At 33.5% G+C, this 20,121-nt stretch overlaps 1 protein-coding gene across 2 annotated transcripts in view; it reads left to right on the top strand.

Moving 5' to 3' along the window:
- LOC106670634 (mitoguardin) overlaps positions 1–18,015 on the top strand; it is a 71,575-nt gene extending 53,560 nt beyond the window's left edge. For both annotated transcript variants that reach the window (XM_014401148.2, XM_014401149.2), the window contains 7 exons: positions 12,647–12,831; positions 12,901–12,999; positions 16,677–16,789; positions 16,857–17,025; positions 17,088–17,324; positions 17,392–17,562; positions 17,622–18,015. In XM_014401148.2, coding sequence (XP_014256634.1) covers positions 12,647–12,831; positions 12,901–12,999; positions 16,677–16,789; positions 16,857–17,025; positions 17,088–17,324; positions 17,392–17,562; positions 17,622–17,777 — 1,130 coding nt within the window. In that variant the 3' untranslated portion in view covers positions 17,778–18,015. The remainder of the gene's footprint in view (positions 1–12,646; positions 12,832–12,900; positions 13,000–16,676; positions 16,790–16,856; positions 17,026–17,087; positions 17,325–17,391; positions 17,563–17,621) is intronic.
- Positions 18,016–20,121: the final 2,106 nt, after the last annotated feature.

Raw genomic sequence — 20,121 nt, forward strand, 5'->3', positions numbered from 1 at the left:
CATTTATTGGGGAAAACGACGTCTTAATACATGATAATACTCGACCGCATGAGCTCGAGTGTCCAATTATTTGGAGTATGTAAGGATTACCCCAACGGATGTTTAACAAGTGTGTTAACAAGACGAAATCCAATCGCTTATTTTCTCGATCTGCCCTCCTTCCCTTCCTTCGAGGCCAGAGGAGGTAATAAGCATTATTAAGAGCAAAACTATGCAATAAATTATTATTATTGCGATACCTGGAACTTGGAGGTAAACTTGAATAAGCCCAATATTGTAGTTTTCAGGAACGGGGAAGACCTGCTAGACAGGAAAGATGGCTTTAAAAAACAAGAATTAATAAAAATAGTTTATAGCTTTAACTCCAAATCTGTCATTATAACATTTTAAATAAAAGAAAGTGAGTGTAAAATTTGCTCTGCATAAGTTTAATAAAATAATATTTAATCCATTACATTTAATAGTCTGATTGACCAAATTACTTCTTTCAATTAATTAACGTTTTTGTTTTGTTAATTATTCAGAAATCGTGAGATGCGGTCTGGTGTGATGTAGGTTTCAGAAAAACATTTTCTTTATCGTGCCAATATTTCGATCTTTATTGAGATCATCTTCAGGGCTCAAAGTGTTTGTCTTCTGTATAATTGTGCCATTCTTGCGTGTCATGTTGAGAGTCCTGAAGAAGATCTCAATAAAGATCGAAACGTTGGCACGATAAAGAAAATGTTTTTATGAAACCTACATCACACCAGACCGCATCTCACGATTTCTGAATAATTATCGATTAACGGTCACTAATCACCATACACACGTTTTTGTTTTGGTTGAAATGAAAAAGTTAATATCACCAGCAGGATTCGAACCCACCATTCGAGCCGAAGGTTCGAATCCTGCTCGCGACACTAACATTTTCATTTCAACCAAAACCTTACATAAAAAGGGTTAATTAATTGAAATACTATTTAATAATAAAATTCCGTTTTCTTCCAACTTGAAATTTTTAACAGCGTGTCACGAGCGTTACTGTGTTAGTCTGGGGACATCGCAGCTATTAAAGTGTGCAAATAACCCTTTATTGTATAAAGAAGAACCTAATATATTGTTTGGCAACAAACACACCTGATTATATCACTTATCTAGAATCTGGACTTCTCCCCATATTTTTGTTCACACTAAAGTTAAACTTATGCTAAATAAATAAATGTCTGAGCTTGTCGGCTAACAGATATCCTAAAATATTTTTAAATGAAATAATCAATAGAATGTTGTTTTGGTACAATGAACGCTGTGAGAATATTGAGTGTAATATCTCAATAAATGTCTGTAATACGTACGAAATGTACGTAAATTGACAGTTACATTTCGTTCTTGTTGAAGTTGTTGCTTGATGCCAACGTCGGTAAAATGTCGATCACGGAGTACATTCAATGAATAAAACAATAAAACGATCAGCTCTCTGATGAGGAGACCGAGGGCGACCTGGTACGTGCCTTTTTGCATAATCTCCAGTATCTTGGTCCCTTCTGACATTAGTTCTAGGAATGTTCAGCACTCTGGCCAAATACGTTTGACTTCTTTCATCTTCCAGCAATGCATGATTTTAGCCGAATCACTTAAAACCACCACTCAAACAAATTTGAAACTTAAAAATAGTACAACTTAAAAAAATCAAACCACCGGGCGTTAGAACGTAGCTTTACAGAAAAACAAAGAAGACTTGGCTATTCCAAGATTTATTTACAAAAACCAATTGTAAACGCAAGTGGGAGATTTTATTTGTGTTTTATTTACCTATAATCCTTTAAAACGGACCAAATATTGTTTTAAGATAATCAAAGGAAGATTGTCTAAGTGGCAATTAAAAACATTAGGGGTGGATACTTTTTTGCCTCTCAGTGCAACTTAAATAGTGAATTTAACTTCTAAAGTTTGTACCCAAAACCTAAATACACAATTGTTAATGGCTGTTTTATTAAACTGTCTCCAATGTAATTTTATATTAATGTTTCGTTTACTTAGATCTAATAAGATATGTAGCGAAATCTAAATTTTTTGCACATGATTCTAATTTATTGTATTTGTATTTCATTCTCATTTTTATTTTCATTTATTGATTCATTGTTTCTGTTTTTGTTTTAAGACACCTCAGACGGCTCAATAGTTTGAGTATGTCCAGCGTAGGGAATAAAGAAAGGAATGCTTAATATTTGACTTGTAATTGTTAATAAATACTTTTATTATGTATTATTAATAAATTGTTAGTTAAATTTTATAAATTTTTTTGCTTGAGTATATGTGGATTTTTTCAAAAAAAGACAACGCTTATAATTGCTGGTTTCTACCGTTCAATAGATTAGCATTTACAAAATTAGAAGGGGGTTCGTAAATCATATGTTTGCCAGGAATGCCCAATATTTTTCTTAGTAATCAGTGATTTAGTGGCAATTTTGTAGATTTAAAAACGATTCACGGACCAAATTCTCAAATCTGGATTTATATCAGTCCCATGCGATTGTTTTTTTCCTTCCTTTGTTTTTTTTTTTTTTTTGTTTTAAATCTTTTGTGATGTTAGGTGTATTTCCCCAGGGCTGTGAGTATCTCCTCTTTTGTAAAATTAACGCGTATCGAGAAGCATTGAATAAGCGAGGGGTCGCAGGTACCACTGGCCCATTTCCCCCTCGAGGATCTGTCCGAGAGCCCTTTATGCTAAAACGGAATGATTACGCTTTCATTGTCGTGGAAAACGCCTCCAAAAAAGGGACGAGAGCTAATGCCATGTAATTATAATTCCGTTACATGAAAGGTCAGTTCCCCCTGGTAAAAGAAATCGAAGGTGGACGCCGGGAAAACAGAGGGAAAAATGTGAAGTCATCAGAACAGTTAATTTCGCCGACGTTCCAGTTTGTATAATGGGCCCTTCGTGATTCTGTTGTATCGAAAATTCTTTTGATATCATTATACGTTCTGGTTTGCTAAACGGCCGGTATCCCGTAGTAATAGCCCTCAATTTAGGACGGGCAACGGATCTTTTTTCTCCGATTAACTGCCTATTATGTTGATTGTTGATTCGAAATCTCGTTAATTACTATTTGCCCAATTGATTTCCTTCCCTTGTTTGGTAATATCATCCCTTTAGAGCTTTCGGAAGAATTTAGGAATTCAATTTAGATTCGCTGTGTTCACGATTAATACAGTGTAAAATCATTATTTAAAAACATTAACATTATTATTATTATCAAAATTTCTTTCTCCGTTTACGTGTATATTATTATTTTGAGATTAATTACAACTAACAGTTTAATGGCTTCGTTAAAACTCAGCCACCCAGGCTTTCTATTCATGCTTAAACCTAATTTTGTAAAGAAACTTTCAAATTCGTATACATGAACCCACAACCACCTAAATACAGAACACCCAAAAAACACAAGCAACACATACCAATAAGATCATCATAAACTGCAAATCTGTCCAACATTACTCAAAACGCACCTCAAACTAAACGATACACACTGTTTAAAAAACTCAACAGGCCTAATTAACAAAATCAAAGGTGTACAAATTAAAATTAACACTAAATTAATACCATTTGACACAACAAACTTTTATCCTTTTTTTTTTTTTTTTGCTTTGTTTTGGAACATTCAGCAAGAGTACGGACCTATGAAGTATCAAATTCCATTTTTTAGCATGACTAGAAATTCATAAAGCAATAAATAAATAACACGTAACGAGAGCAATAAAGATTGATCTACACAATAAGTACTAAGAATAAAAAATTTCGGTGCGAAAACAACAACAGCAAAGGATAACAACAACATGAATAAATAAAGGTGCAGACCTACCAAATAACAAATTACATTTTGACAAAACTAACAATTTGAAGACACAAACAAATAAATTAATAACAAGTAACAGATGCAATGATTAACTATCAACTAACTACAATAAATACTGCAGAATAAATACAGATCAAACGCTCGGGAAGCTAATAGCTGTCCTACGAGGAGGAGATCTCTGCCGGCCACAGAAAGCCATCCCCGGGGAGGCTCTCGTCCACAGTTTTACACAATTTAAAAGGCTACTGTTCTTCATAAAACGGGTGTTTCAGGAGGATGTGGATAAAAACCATTTACAAAAACCTATGGAAAAGTCCACATCCCCCCCACATCCCGGGGACTAAATGCCCAGCGCGTTTAGAGAGCCCGACCCGAAGACAGCCCCGCATCCGGGCTGAAACCCAAGGGGATTGAACCGACCTCTACCTTAACGATTTCACGTTTACACGTTGATGCCACTATTTTGTAAGAAGGAATATATGACCTGGTATACGTCCACTCTGTTAAGAGCAAGTAGGCTCGCCCAGCTGACAGGTTTGTTGATTTCTTTTGTGTTGTACAGATTTTCAAGGAAGTCTGTTTTGGTAGACTCGTATTCTGGACACTCTAAAATCAAATGCTTGATAGTTTCTGGTTGATCACAGGTGGGACAGTTTGGGGACGCTCTACGATTTATTTTGTGCAAATAAGCCCCGCAAATGTAGTGGTTGGTGCGTATCCGAGACATTGAAGGATAAAATTTTTTGCATCCGAAGTTGGATGTTGCAAACCATGGGATGGAGCGCAATTCTGGGTGTAGCGATTTGTAAAAGTTTCCCGCTGTTCCGCTGTTGTACCAGTTGCGCCACTCCACTAACCAGTGTTTGTTTAAGGTACGTTTCGCATCTGTCTTTGGCAGTTTTATGTCCTGGTATTGTCCGGCTGTTGTCGCTCGTTTGGCTAACTGATCTGCTATGTCATTACCCTTTATGCCACAGTGTCCTGTTAGTAAGAATGTTGTATGTGGCGATGCCGTAAGGTACAAACGATATTGACTATGCGTGTCACTAGATAGTCGCACTTTGAGTTGGGGTGGAAAAGTTCTAATTGCTTGATGGAGCTCATGCTGTCTGATACAATAGCGAAGCGTGTGCCCCTTAAGTGTCGCAATGTACTCCAGAGCGCAGACAAGAGCGTACATTTCGGCAGTGAAAATGGATGCCTGACTGGGAAGGGAAAACATTTTTTCCACCTTGGCTGAGGGGTCGTATATAGCGCAGCCTACTCGTCCTTCTAGTAATGATCCATCAGTGAATATTAATTGGGAGCCTGGTACCGCCGTTGTAATGTCTGCCATGAAAAGTTCGTTCACTATTTGTGGGGGATACTTTTATCCTTTAATCCCAGTAAAGGAAACGATGGACATAGTACAAAAGACACCACAATAAAACTACCTTAAATTCAATTGACAAATACATATACACACCAAAAGACAGATTAGGAAATGGGAACCCAACGTCACATCTCGCAGAAGTGTTTTTACAACATTTTGAAGAGAAATACTTACCCGAAATTATGACAAAACATAATATCACATATATACGATTTACTCGCCACAGTAAAAATCACCAACAACTGCGTACACGTCATACTGACAGACCTGAACCCACTACACGACAGCATAAAATTCACCACAGAAAAAGAAACAAACACGGTATAATTTTTTTGGATTTAACAATCACAAAAAGAAACGACAAACTACAAATCGACACAGAAAACCGACAGCACCAGACAGCACAAACATCATACAAGCCGATTCAAGCCACCCAACGAACACAAAATGGCAGCACTGAAATGCAAGACAGACAGGTTAAAATCAATCCCACTAACCAAATACAAATACGAAAACGAATTTAAAAATTACAAACCATAGCGATAACAATAACAGCTTGGTGTTTAGTGACTGTTTCTTAATGATTATTTGAAGATCGTGAGATGCAGTCTGGTGTGATGTGGGTTTAGAAAAACATGTTCTTTATCGTGCCAACGTTTCGATGTTTATTGAGATCATCTTCAGGGGCTGGGATTTATAAACATTGTTTAAGTCGTACAAATACATGTAGGATGTGAAAAAATGAATTTATACAATGCTAGAAATTCATTTTTTCACATCCTACATGTATTTCTATAATTTAAACAATGCTTGTAAATCCCAGCCCCTGAAGATGATCTCAATAAAGATCGAAACGTTGGCACGATAAAGAAAATGTTTTTCTGAAACCTACATCACACCAGACCGCATCTCACGATTTCTGAATAATAATAAACTAAACTCGCATTTTGAGACTTGACCAATATGCTAGACCATAAGGCAAAAAGAAAAAAAAAACTCGCATACAAAAATAAAACAAAATATCAAAACACACTAAAGGGAACACATTCACATACATTGGGAAAGAATAAACAAACTAACATTCAACAAAATTAAACATAAAAACCACTAAATATCACAAATACAATAGGAAAATTACTGAGACAAAACGTCGTTAAGACAAACCAACTACAACTAAAAAGAATATACACACTAACTGCGAATGAGGAGAGAAATACATCGGACAGAAAGGACGAAAATTAAAAGACAAACGTTTCAAATCGTTTAGGGACAACGACGGAAAATCAAATTTCACAATTCACCAGAATTCAGAAAGTAACCACGAATTATCTACAATACAAATAAATTTGAAGCTACTACACTACCTATAAAAAGGAATGAAAATGATGATACTCGAAAACTTAGAAATATATTTACATAACACAGTCAACACCAAAAATCTCATAAATATATAAATCAAGAATAACTCGCAAACATCATTCACATCTTTTAAAACAGTACACAAATTAAAAAGAAAATAGGTCCAAAGACCAACTAGAACAACAAAAACCTTAATCTATCAAACACACCTACAAATATTACTAATACTTCCCACATTCAACATCCAAACCTATAAGTACACAAATTAACAATAAATCACAAAAAATCGTTTACACAGTTAAAAACATTACTAAAATAAAAAAGAAAAAGGACAGAAGATCAAAAAGGCCGACTAGAAGAATCAAAAAGACCCAGACTTAATACATCAAACCCACCGACAAACTGCTAATACCTGACCTGCACAACCCGCACCATCGACTACCTCATAATTAAAACTTCACAAATATCACTCAAACACTGGGTGAAATGCCGAAACGTCACTGAACACACAAAAATCAGCGAGGATAAGCAGACCAGAAGTAAATCTCACAATTCAAACTTAATTTGCTTCATATTTATGCTACATAGCTTCAGCGTAGCGAAAATCCAGGGCAAATGTTTCAGTCATCAGAAATCCTGAGACAAACTACACTAATTGGGAAATAAAATTTCTACCTAATCTTGCTCAACGTTTACGCTTCTTTCGCAATAGCTTTGGAGTTCTGAATCAGGGATACTTCTTAAACAGACAAAACTTCTGCCAGGACCTTATTAGCATTTCTAACCAATTATATTTGTTCCCTCAAAGACTGAATGATACGAATATTTATAAAACGTCCTTCCAACAGAGATGTGGCATCAGGCTTTCTTGAGAGAATGAACAGGAGTATTCCTTTTCCTTGTTCTGTATAAATATTATGCTGGTGAGTCCTTATTCATGTCCTGATTGTAGGTTGCATTTTTTCCACGATTGTGGAGTTTGTCCAAAAACACTTTCTCCGGAGAAACTGTACCAACACCGCCAAATAGTGGCTATAGTGGAGGTCCTATGCCACTCATTGCAGAATCAACCAATATCTTGTTGGTTTGCGCCAATCTTTCTTAAATGCCCATTATTAAATGGAGTATGGTTAGGGATAGAGTAGTGCCCCGTCAGTAAACTGCTGCTCTTTCTTCTACTTCACTCTTACCGTGTCTTTTTTATACAATGCTTGTTGATAGTAGAGATCCCTAAAGGTCTGGAAGTTAATCAGGCCATCTTGAATAGCCAGTTTCTTTGAAAACGACTTGACTTCTGTCATCTGTTTACCTGTGTCACTTAAATAATATAGTGGCACTAGCGTCAGGTATGGAAAAAAAGTAAAAATATTTTGAAAGACAACCTAGTAGGGAAGTGTTATATACACAAAACTGATAAATGGGCCTCTTCTCAATCTCTCTCGTCTCCTTTTCTAAGATGCACGTTGAGAGCATGGATCCCTAAAGGTCTGGAAGTTTATCAGACTATCATGAATAACCACCAGGTTCTTGAAAGAGATGACGAACAACCAGACTCGACTTTTTCCGTCCTTCTGCCAGATTGTGGTACTTAAAAGGCATAGTGGTACCATTGTCAGGAATGACAAAAAGTAGGAAAATTATTAAAAGACACTCTTAGGAAAGTGTAGTTCACTCAAAAAAGATAAAGTAATCTTTTCATGCTTCCTTTCATTCTTGCATTGTGCTTCTCATTGCTTACTTACTTGTCTTAGCTTTTACGATTCCCTTCGGTAATGAGATCCTACAGGTCTAGGAAGTTTAAGGCTATCAATCATGAATAGCCACCGTTTCTTTTGAAGCGAACGATGAATACCCTGACTTGACTTCCGTCTTTCTGCCAGACTGAGGCACTTAATAAAAAAACAGTGGCGCCAGCGTCAGGTATGATGAAAAAAACGAGTCTTCAGCTTTCTTTGATTCTTGGAATATACGTGATTCTCATTAGTAGAAGGAAAAATGACGAACAGCCTGACTTGGCTCTTTACGTCTTTCTGCCATACTCTAGCCTGCAAGACCGTAGTGGCATAAGCGTCAGGTATAAAAAAAATAAAAATACAGCTTCAGGAAAGTGTTGTATGCACAAAACAAATAAAGGATGGATTGATGATTTTAAGAATTTCAAGAATCCAGTTTCTTTGCATTATACTCAAAAATGTTTTTTTGTAAGATAAGAAAATAAAAATGTTGAAGTTGGCCACTCTTAGGTTTTAAAATATTATCAAACATTTTAAGTGAATAACTATTATTAATAGCTATGCAATGGATATTACTACAAGTTTTATTTGTGATTCTGGTAAAACTGATGCAAGCTGATTGTCACACTTTGATCCGAAGCTAATTAAATTTTATTTTCAATTATTGAAACTATCGTAGTAGGAATGAACTGAGTGTGAAGTATGTGAATACAATTGCGAATGTTGACGATGCAAGTAAATCGATTCTCCGATCTTTTAAATTTTGATTCGAGTTAGTTTAAAAAATAAACTTTCAAAATCAACCGTTTTGTCTTTTTAATACCAACCCGCTAGAGTAGAAAACACGCGTGACGGATTCCTAATCATTTCTAAAACCGTGCTAAATCCACCGGTATGTTTTTCTTATGAGAAAAACGGTATCGTATTGACGGGTATGATAGAAGCCTTGGCCTAGTTTGCTGAGGCCCTCCGTGGCGCCAGGCAAGGCTCCCGTTCGCGGACCCAAGGGAGATGGGGTGGTATGCTGAAAGGCCAACCTAATCCAATATTCTATCGAGTGTGAATATCACACTATTTCGTACGATAATTGTTTTTTTAAAGGTTTTTTTATTATGTTTGTAGTGGAGTTTCAGTCTATATTGTAACTGCAAATGCATCGTTTTATTTTGTTCGATTCGAAATAAATTCTAGCATATTTTTTATGAAAGAATCTACATTATCTTTATTGGAAAGGATTGAACTAAACTAGATATTTCACAAAGCACAGGAAAAAGTTCATTTAGAATTTTGTACAAATTTCATATTTACATGGTCTATAATTATCAGAAATCAATTGGTCGATTTTTACAGTTTTATTGTGTAATTTCTTCATGAATCAAAAAGTTAATTTTTTTAAAATTTATCTTGCCTGTATCGTACATTGTCGTTATACATTGTTTTTTCCTTAGCTGTTGCTTTGATTATCGACTATTCTGTTTTTATTTTTTTAATTTACAAAAATTAGGTTTTAGAATAAATGAAACAATGGCAATTAAACTATGAATGGAATACTGTAATAACAAGACAATATTAACAATTTGGCAATTCAAATGTACATAAACACCGTATGAATATACTTACTGTGACTCACGATATTGATCAAATGTTTGCAGTACTATCAAAAATTCGTCCTAATCCAATATGTTTTTTTTTTATTCTAATCCTCAAAATCTTTCCTACCTGCATTGTAAACATAATGCAATCAGTCCTTTTTAAAAGTCTCATAAAACTACTTGATCGATTTTGTGAGTTTCAATCCAAGAAATAACAATTAATAATTAAAATCACTTCAACAGTGGTAACAATTAAAAATTCCTGCAGCATCTAAATTAGTAAATAAAAAGCGATTTTAATTTTTGTTGTCAATTTTGAAATTTGAATGTAATACAATATTTGAATTGTGATGATTTTACGGTGAAGCTGATATCGGAAAATATTCAGAAAGCAATTCTGGATGAGCTTCAAAAAGGAGCAAACCACCGTTCTTTGAGTAACAAATATGGATGCTCAGCAGGGACTATTAGTAACATTCGAAAAAATGAAGGTAACCCATGTGAGAGGGAATGAAAAGAATAGAGCAGTCGTAAGCGAAAATTCTCTGATGCCTTCAAGCGCGATATTATTCATTCAAGCGAAGTTGATAATGCCGTTCAAATACAACAAAAGCTTTGGTGGTTTGATAATATCGACATCAGTGCTGAAGGAGTTCGCCCTGTCTTGAGGGAAGCTGGCTTGCGAGGAAGGGCAAAAATAAAAAACCACTATTAGCAGATAGGCAAAAAACTAAGATTAGCAAAACAATACATCTACTACACTGAAAATGATTGGTCAAATGTTGTATGGTCTGATGAAACCAAAATTAATAGATTTAAATCTGATGGCAAAGTATAATTGTATGGGGATGCTTCATGACATGGGTGGTTTCATTAAGAAAATAGAAGGGAGAATATCTGCAGTCGACTATTTTGACATTTTAAAGTGTCACTCGATAGGAAGCCTTAGAAAGCTCAATAAACACAAAATGGACATTCTTTTCCAGAAATTATAAATGTACCGATCGTATGACAAAACATGGCTTTATGAAAATAGGTATAATTTTTTAGAATGGCCACCACAATCTCCACCTTTTAAAACCTATATCTCTGGGTGCTGCCGATGAGATCTGTCACTGATGTTAATCCTTCAGCATACACCATGCAGCTTTTGTGAGAAAATGTGACCAAGTGGAATCAAATCACACCACAACAATGTAAGAAGTTGGTACAAAGTATGCCAAGACGGATCTGTGCCATAATCAATGGGAAATGGAGCTTTACCAAATATTAAAAGTTAACAACTCATAATATTGATCAATGTTTTAAAAAAAGAAAATTTTTGTTCTTCTTAAAATTAAAAAAAAATGTTTTTTTGTAGTTTTTGTAAATTCACCTCCCAAGTAATATCTTAGTTAAGTAATGTTGAGTAAGTAATAAATTGTTAAGTAATATCTTAGTTAAGTTAGTAATGGAGTTGATATAACTAATATCAAATGATAAAAACATGTGATCTATTGTAAAGCATAGGCGATTTGATTAATTTTATGAGTCACTGTCATTGGTAAAATCGGTTTATTTGAAATACTTTATTTATATTTGCTAGTATTTTTGTGATACACATTTTTTATATACTACAGCATTTATTCCATATTTATAACTACCTAAAAGTTATAATGTTACAATTACTCTACAATTCAATTTATTGCTGTTTCAGGCAGCTACAGACCTTACAACTTCTCAGTTATTTTCCTGTCTTTCTCGCATTTTTACCCTTCCAATTTTTTTTTTTTTTTTCATATTTCTCCCAGTTATAATGTTATTTAATACAATGGTAGCAGACTCAGAATAATCCTCAAAGTAATTGGGGATACACCCCACATTCAAGCTAATAAATTACATTCACATACCAGACTTCTTTCAAACTACCCCAGAGTACGCAATGTTCCTCGGGGTGATTGGTGATAAGCCCCTCCATTCACGCCAATAAATTGCATTCACACTACCCCAGCATACTCAATATTCCTTGGGGTAGTTGGGGATAGGCTCTATCATCCTCACAAATAAATACCTTCATTCCAATAAATAACTCATATAAAGGTGTGTTCAATTAAAAATATTTATATCCCTGAAATATTAGATCAGCGATCTGTCATGCCTCTATGTCACTTATAACTTGTTCGGGATGGTTTTTTTTTTTTTTTTTTTTTTTCCCTCTCCACACAACGGGCACTTGCATGGTCTCACCCCATTATAAGGTGTCCATATTTAATATTGGTATGACTGTGCAACCTTGCAATAGGACCTTTTCCCTTCTAGGCCCAGACTTCAAGGACATTTTTTTTAAATTATGTATGACTTAGAAGTTATTTTCAGTTCTTTTAAATTTAAATTATTAAATTACGCATTTCACATATTTTAGGATAGGTGTACAATTTAATTTGTATTACAACTTTGTTTTAATCTCATTTACATCTCTGGAATAATTCATGATGCTGACCCAGCAGTCCTTTCCATTAAGATATCCAATTCACGTACTTACAAGGCACAGTAAAATTGTATAAATCTACTTTTTCATTCAAACATCAAATATCGCACTTTTTTCTTATTAATTTGTAACAAAAAGTGCTATTTTTCATTATGTTATTTATCCAAAAATTGTCTTCTAAAAGTGCCTTAACTATTACAATTTTTTGTTCGATTAAAACCATAATCTTTCAATTTTTATTATAACTGTATATTTGTTAAAATATAACTGTTTGATTTGTTCATCAGGAATGGAAGCATTAGACAATGGGATTAACTACTGGGAGGATGCTCTTGCTGCTTATCAAAACGGTACCGTTGGCCCTCTTTGTCTCACCGACCAAGAAGAAGCTCAGTTTGCATCAGACCTCCAACAGCTTTTGGAAATTGCTTACAAGCTGCAGAGAAAGTGCGAGCTTCTTTTTCTCGATCAGGTTTTCTGCCTTGTATTTCAATTAAGCAGTCACATTTGATTGTCTATAACTGGTCGATTTCATTGACAGAGATCTGTGCTTTTTCGTGCTGATGGGTCCATCCGAGAAGATTCCTTCCATGGTGATACCTTTTCCTCGGCTGAATCTTTTGTCTCCGCTCAGGATGAGGTAATGAATGAAAAATCTACACACACTGCATATAAAATTCCCATTTTACATTGAATTTTTTTTTTTTAATTTTTTTTGTATTTTTGTTTTTGCCTTTTATTTTGTTTTTAGGGCAGACAATCTTTGGAAGATGGCATAAGCTTCATGACTGCTGATTTTCAATAATCAACTGAGAATTCAATTTTGAGTTTAAACACAAATATACAACATTATAAAGACTTTTGATTTTTTTTTTAATATATAGGTTGCTAGTTAGTAATCTGGCCTTACACCATAAGTATAGATTCAGTTATTATTACTTACCATGAAATAAAAATTATTATGCAAATTTTACTTAAACACCAATAAATTATAACACATTAATTATAATGGATTTTTTTTTTTTATATATATATCAAGTATACATATTATACAGACATAGCGCTCAAGCTACTATTAATAAATACTATGTACATACTTTTTTTCAACTACAACATTTTTCATATTTAGAAAATTAGACATTTTGAAGAATAAAAAAAAGTACAAACACTGCATTACACATAATTACTCGAATTAATTTTTCTTTCCTGTGATACAGGTTTATTTATGTCGTTTATTTTAACTATTTTTAGTGAACTTTATGAATAAATCACCAACCTAATTATTACCAGCCATTAATATTATAATTTAATACTAAAAATCAAGGATAAAGTCAATTTAAAAGAAAAGAAACTTTGTCGAGTTTCAAAGAATCATCTACAGACTTTGAAAATACACTGAAAGACAAACAAAAGTGGTCCCTTAGTATATAAAAAAGTTAGTTTTTTTAATTTAATTTAATTTTTTTTATATAAAAGTATATTTAGAAAAGAAAACAAAGTATTACATTTTTACATTTTTTTTTTTACAAAATAATACTTGTAATGGCATGATCTAGTCGTCTGACAGTCGACCCTTACATATTTACATTCAAATAAAACTTAAATTAACATACAAATTATAAACTTAACATAAAATTATCTCTGCAATTCAGCGCATCTACAATACATCTATACAAACTAAACCAATCTTTCCCATTTAACAGTTCTATATACTCACGGAATGTCAAACGAGATCTGTGGAAGCAAATTAACCTAACGTTCTCCAAAGTTGGACAAACTGCCAAAAAATGAAACAAATCTTCCACCATTTTTAGTTTACATATATAGCATGCTTGGTCTCTTTCCTCCAGCCAAGGCTTAAAATTTAAATATAATAATTGACCTCTAGCGCGAAAAAAAACCTTGATCAAATTCCAGTTGTATTCCTTATACAAGTAATTGTTGTCCCCAAGATCGAAGTTCAATTTCTTGTATATTAAATGGTATGTAGAATATTGCACTTTTCTTAAACTGAGTTTCTACTGCCTGCAATAATTGTACTGCCCAAATTTTGAAATCTTTCGCATCTGTAAAATTTATACGAGAACTACAGTTCAGTCCGGAAGACAACACTTCCAATTCTTTAAACCAAAAAATTTTTTTATTTTATTATCTCCTGAGCGAAGAGGTAGGGCAAACGATCTTGTTTCAGACCCAAAACCCGCTGTATATAATTTAAATGACTCCAACGTATACACAAACAAAGGTTTTAAGCCTAATTCCAAATAAAGAAAATAACTTGGTGTATAATAGGGAGTGCCAAACAACTTCTTAATAAAAAACAAAAAAGTTTTTCTACCACTTCATACTGATGGTAGCCCCATACTTGTGACGCATAACACATCACAGCCCGGATCACATCAGAGACGGAATTAAAAACTTTAAATTTGCTTTTTAGAGGAACATCTCCTCTATTGAGAACACCGTTCTAGGTTATATTCAATGCTTGTTTAGCAACCCTAAGTTTATTGGCCAAATGCATATTGAAGGAAAGTAAAGGAGTCAACGTTACACCTAAATATTTGTACTCTTTTACTACCTCTATTCTTTCATTTTCTAAAAACCAACTTTCATTCTTTGATGGTCTACTGCCATTTCTAAACACCATAATCTTAGTTTTATTCAAATTTACTGACAAATTCCAAATTCGGCAGTATTCTCCCAACCTGTTTAACATCTTTTGAAGTTGAACTGGTTCAGTACTCATCAAAACCACATCATCTGCATAAAACAGTTTACATTTGATGCTCCGACAAACAGACCGCCACCCAAAAACTCGGGTAAATCGTTAATAAACAGCGAGAACAGAAGAGGGGAAAGCAGACAGCCCTGCCTTACACCTACTCTAGTTTCAAAGGTACTTGTGACCTCTCCCCTACACCACACAGCACTCTCTGTCCCGCTATACAACGACTTTAATACCTCGATAAACTTACTGGAGATCCCATAATTATACAGTTATAGAAAATTGCCATTCTGCTTGGCGAATCGAACGCCGACTTAAAATCAACAAAGCAGCAGTAAACTTTTCTACATTTTACAGATAATTTCAATTTTATAATGTTAGTTAAACTAAAAATATTATCCACGGCGGAATATTTTTTCCCAAATCCTGCCTGGCTCTCTACCAAGATATTATTTAAATTACACCATTTTTCTAATCTATTCAGTAGTATCCCCGTAAATATCTTAGAAATAGTGTCAGTAAAGGATGTTCCTCTATAATTACTGACAGTATGAAGTATAATACTTCACACCTTCCAATAAAGGAAAAATGATAGATTTTTTTTAATGATGATGGCCACCCTTAGTATTTTTAATTATATCTTCGGCAATCCTCCATTGATTATCTTACAACAATATTTGATCCATTTTAAAGAATTAGGATTAATCAAAACATAAAATCTCTCACGTGTTTACAATTGGATTTTGTAAATAAATCTTCGAATAGTCAATATCTTCTTTGTTTTTCTGTAAAGCTTGTATCTAACGTCTTGTGGTTTGATTATTTTAAGTTGTACTATTTTTATATTTCAAATTTGTTTGAGTGATGGTTTTAAGTGATATAGTTTCGGATAGATTCATAGCACTGTTGGAAGATGGAAAAAGGCTGAAGAAGACATGGCTTTTTACGTTCCCAGAACAACCAGTGTCTTCCATTGCTACCAAGATACTGGAGGCTAAGCAAAAGGCATGGATCAGGTCGCCATAGAGTCACATTTCAGAGAGATTATCATTTTATTGTTTTGAGTGTACTCCGTAATCGGTTGAAACTGGTGTTGAGATCAAGCAATGACTTCAACAAGTTAGAAATATCCAGTAAACAACAAAGAATAAAAATTATAACAATTGCAAGTATTTAATAAAAAAAATGAGGGTAGCCACTTTTTACCTCTCAGTGTATTATTAATAATTTACAAGATTAACACAATAACATTATTAATTAGTTTCATAGTCCTGTTGAAGGGGATATATTCCTCAAAAGCTTAAAAAAAAAAAATAATAATAAAAATGCTTAAAACCAATGTTTCAATGTTGCTTTTGGCTTTATTTTGATCTCAACCTCAATTGAGTACTAGATGAGTAGTAATAATAATTATAATCTATAACTCAACTGAGGATTCATCATATCATGGCCTTTTTCAACAGCATTGAACAACACGGATCTGAAGCAAAAAAGCCCTTAGGATGGCTTCAAATAAATTCGAAAGCTTAATTTGATTTACATTTGCAACAAAGCAGTAAAAAAACTCATTGTTAATTTTAATTTTTTTTCAGATAGCCGATCTGAGAGAATTTGATGAATATTTAGATTTTACAACAGACACCGAAAAACTTGCTCTTTATCAATCTGCTATGAAACAGTTTGAAGAGTTTGGCATCCCATACAGGTAAAATAATTCATTTACAGTGAAATAATAATAAAATTTATTAAATTTCCTCATTTATGTTTTAAAGATGTCTTCGCACTGAAATGGTCCACTGCAGTTCAGATTTGGAATACCTTGGTAAACTTCATTGTGTTCGTTTAGCATTTCAATGGATGTTCAAGAGCCAGGAAACTTGGAAATGGTTTGCAGACTCTGGAAGGCAAATACTGGCCGACCTCCTACTTTATGCAGATAAGGTTGTGTGATTAATAATAAAAAATTTCCAATGGTATGATCCTTTTTTTTTTGTTTATCGCAGGACCCTAAAGATTTTTTAATTGCATATGAAGAAATGCTCCATTTTATTTCTTCAGATGGTAAAATTTGGTCTGACATTGAGAAAGAACTTAGCCTGAAGGGAGTTAAGGCAATGACGTTCTATGATGTTGTACTGGACTACATTCTTATGGATGCTTTTGAAGATCTTGAGGTGCCGCCTTCCTCGGTCACAGCTGTTGTGCAAAACCGATGGCTATCTAACGGTTTTAAGGAATCGGTAGGCTTTTTATCATTAATTATTACATTAATTAAACAATGATTTTATTTTCATTTTTTGTGTGCAGGCTCTTGCCACAGCCGTTTGGTCTGTCCTTAAAGCAAAAAGAAGAATGCTAACTTTTCCCAACGGATTTATGTCACATTTTTACGCCATTTCTGAACAGATGTCACCACTGATGGCATGGGGTTTTCTAGGTCCGGATGACAATTTACGTGAAATCTGTCAGTTTTTCAAGGTAATCTATCAGGATATTGCAACATTATTTATTACTATGATCAACATATTACGTTCCAGGATCAAGTCATGGGATTCTTGATGGACACCTTCAGTTTTCAAAAGTGCAGGTATACAACTGTAGAAGAACTTGCTGAAGACGTTTTAAAGCATGTAAAGGATAGAGTGTTTAACTTAAACACAAAACTGTCAAAAGTAGATGTTGAAAACCAGTAGACTTTTGAAATGATATTATAGATTTTGCATTCCCGTCGTTTTGTACCCCATGTATTATTTTTAACAATTTCAAATTAAAACATTGGGGGTTGCTGTTACCATTGCAAAATTATATGAAAAATAACTATTCTTAATCAAAATGCATACCTATATTATAGAAAACGATAAATTCTCAAAACAAAATAAAATATAAACTATCCTAGAGTGGATAGTTTATACTGTATTTATTCAGATATCGTAAGATGCGGTCGGGTATGATGTTGGTTTCAGAAAAACATTTTCTTTATTGTGCCAACGTTTCAATCTTTTATTGAGCCCTGAAGATGATCTCAATAAAAGATCGAAACGTTGGCACGATAAAGAAAATGTTTTTCTGAAACCTACATCACACCCTGACCACATCTCACAATATCTGAATAACTATCGATTAACAGTCACTAATTTCTACACATTTATATACTGTATATTGGATATAGTACATCATAAGCATGAATAAGCCACATTGGTCCAATTGGTCTTCATGAATTTTTATTAACTACATAACTTGCAATTTGCTTCTAAGTGTATTGTTAATTGGACATTCCAATAAATTACTAGAAGAAGAAAATTTCAAATCATGCAAATTCCCTTATAATGTATTTTATATGGCTATATGTATAAGTTCACCATTGAATTGAACCAATTTATGTAATTAAAACAAAAAACCTAATTTTTATAATTTGTGCTATCATTCATTACATTAATTTCTGTTGCTTTAAATATTTATCAAGTTTTAAACAGCAATGACACTCATTGCTGGAGGATCAGATGAACAGGAATTTTTAAATGTCCAAATAAATAAATGGAAATCTTCGTAAGTTCCTACATCACAATTATGCATTTGATCCCCTTAATTAAATTTAAAATTTGTATTATTGTATTCCCGAAGCTTTTGTTTTGTAAGGGACTCTTTCTTGTATGCAACTTTAGTAAAACATGCTCCAGGAGTTGGTGCTTTTTTAAAACCCACAATTGAACATAATCGTCAGAGGAAAAAATTCAATCCCATTTAAGCTTTTATTAAAATCATTTATTGCAATTTTCTTTTATGATTCTAATGAACAATTTAGCTATTAAGCTTCTTTTTTTTTTGCTCCAACATACTTTAATGACTTATTTAGCTGATGACTTTAATCTTTAATTTAATTTGTTGCATTTGTGAGGAACAGTCAAGAATGAGGTAATTTAGAAAAACACCTTTTTCATTTTTTTGTTTTTGCTGATGTTCAATTTTTATTTGGGTCATCTTCAGGGCATAAAGTGTGGTGCTATTCTTGTGATGTGGAATTGTGAAGAATAATTATTCTGATAATTTAAGTAATCACATTTTATAAATCAATTAACAATGATAATAATAATGTATAGTATTTAGAGCCATAATTAAAGATTAATTGGAGATCGTGAAATGCGGTCTGGTGTGATGTAGGTTTTAGAAAAACATTTTCTTTAGTGCTCAAGTGTTATTGGCATTCTCAGTGCTCACAGTGTTTGTTTTTGTGTCATTCTTGTATGTGAGAGTGCCCTCTGACACATCTACACAGAAAACAAACACTTTGAGCCCTGAAGATGATCTCAATAAAGATCAAAACGTTAGCACGATAAAGGAAATGTTTTTCTAAAACCTATGTCACACCAGACCGCATCTCACGATCTTCAAATAATTACATTTGGTTGAAGTGGCTGGTTCATCTTCATGGGTCTAGGACGAAGGACACACTTGAGCTCTGTTGAGAGCAAATCTTGTGGTATGCCATGATCTGATTGAACAATCTCAATGACAATTTGGAGCCATTAAAACTACAAAATTAGACAGTACTAATCAGAGATGTGGTAAAATAATTGAGTCTCAGAACCTTCAAGTGCTGTGAAAATTCAACTATCGTTTATTCAACATAACTGCAGATGTTTAACATGGAATGATTTTAGTGTGAGTTTTCTCACAGTGAAATATTATTTTATTTTAGAACCATTGTGAAGTATTGGTTGAGATCTGCAAAACTTGATCATCCTGTCTGTCTATTTTTGCTAAATTTACTTCTGACATTGCCATCTTCTGTGGTTGGCCTGTTTGTAAGAATTACTGTATGTATAATCAACAGTTTAGTCATTCTTGTTTTGTATCTGTTGATAAAATAGCATATACCATAACTGGAGTTCGAAAAAAGGGTCTCAGATCTGCCCAGCCGAGATCTTGACCATGACTTAAAAAAAAAAAATTAATTATTTACTCAAATTTGTTTAATAAAAAAACTAATTTTAATTGAAATTGGACTGGTTTTCTTTATTTTTAATCTAAAGAGTATAA

Source organism: Cimex lectularius, unplaced genomic scaffold (assembly GCF_000648675.2).
Source record: "Cimex lectularius strain Harlan isolate CLEC.00 unplaced genomic scaffold, Clec_2.1 scaffold58, whole genome shotgun sequence".
In the NCBI taxonomy this organism is placed as follows: domain Eukaryota; kingdom Metazoa; phylum Arthropoda; class Insecta; order Hemiptera; family Cimicidae; genus Cimex; species Cimex lectularius.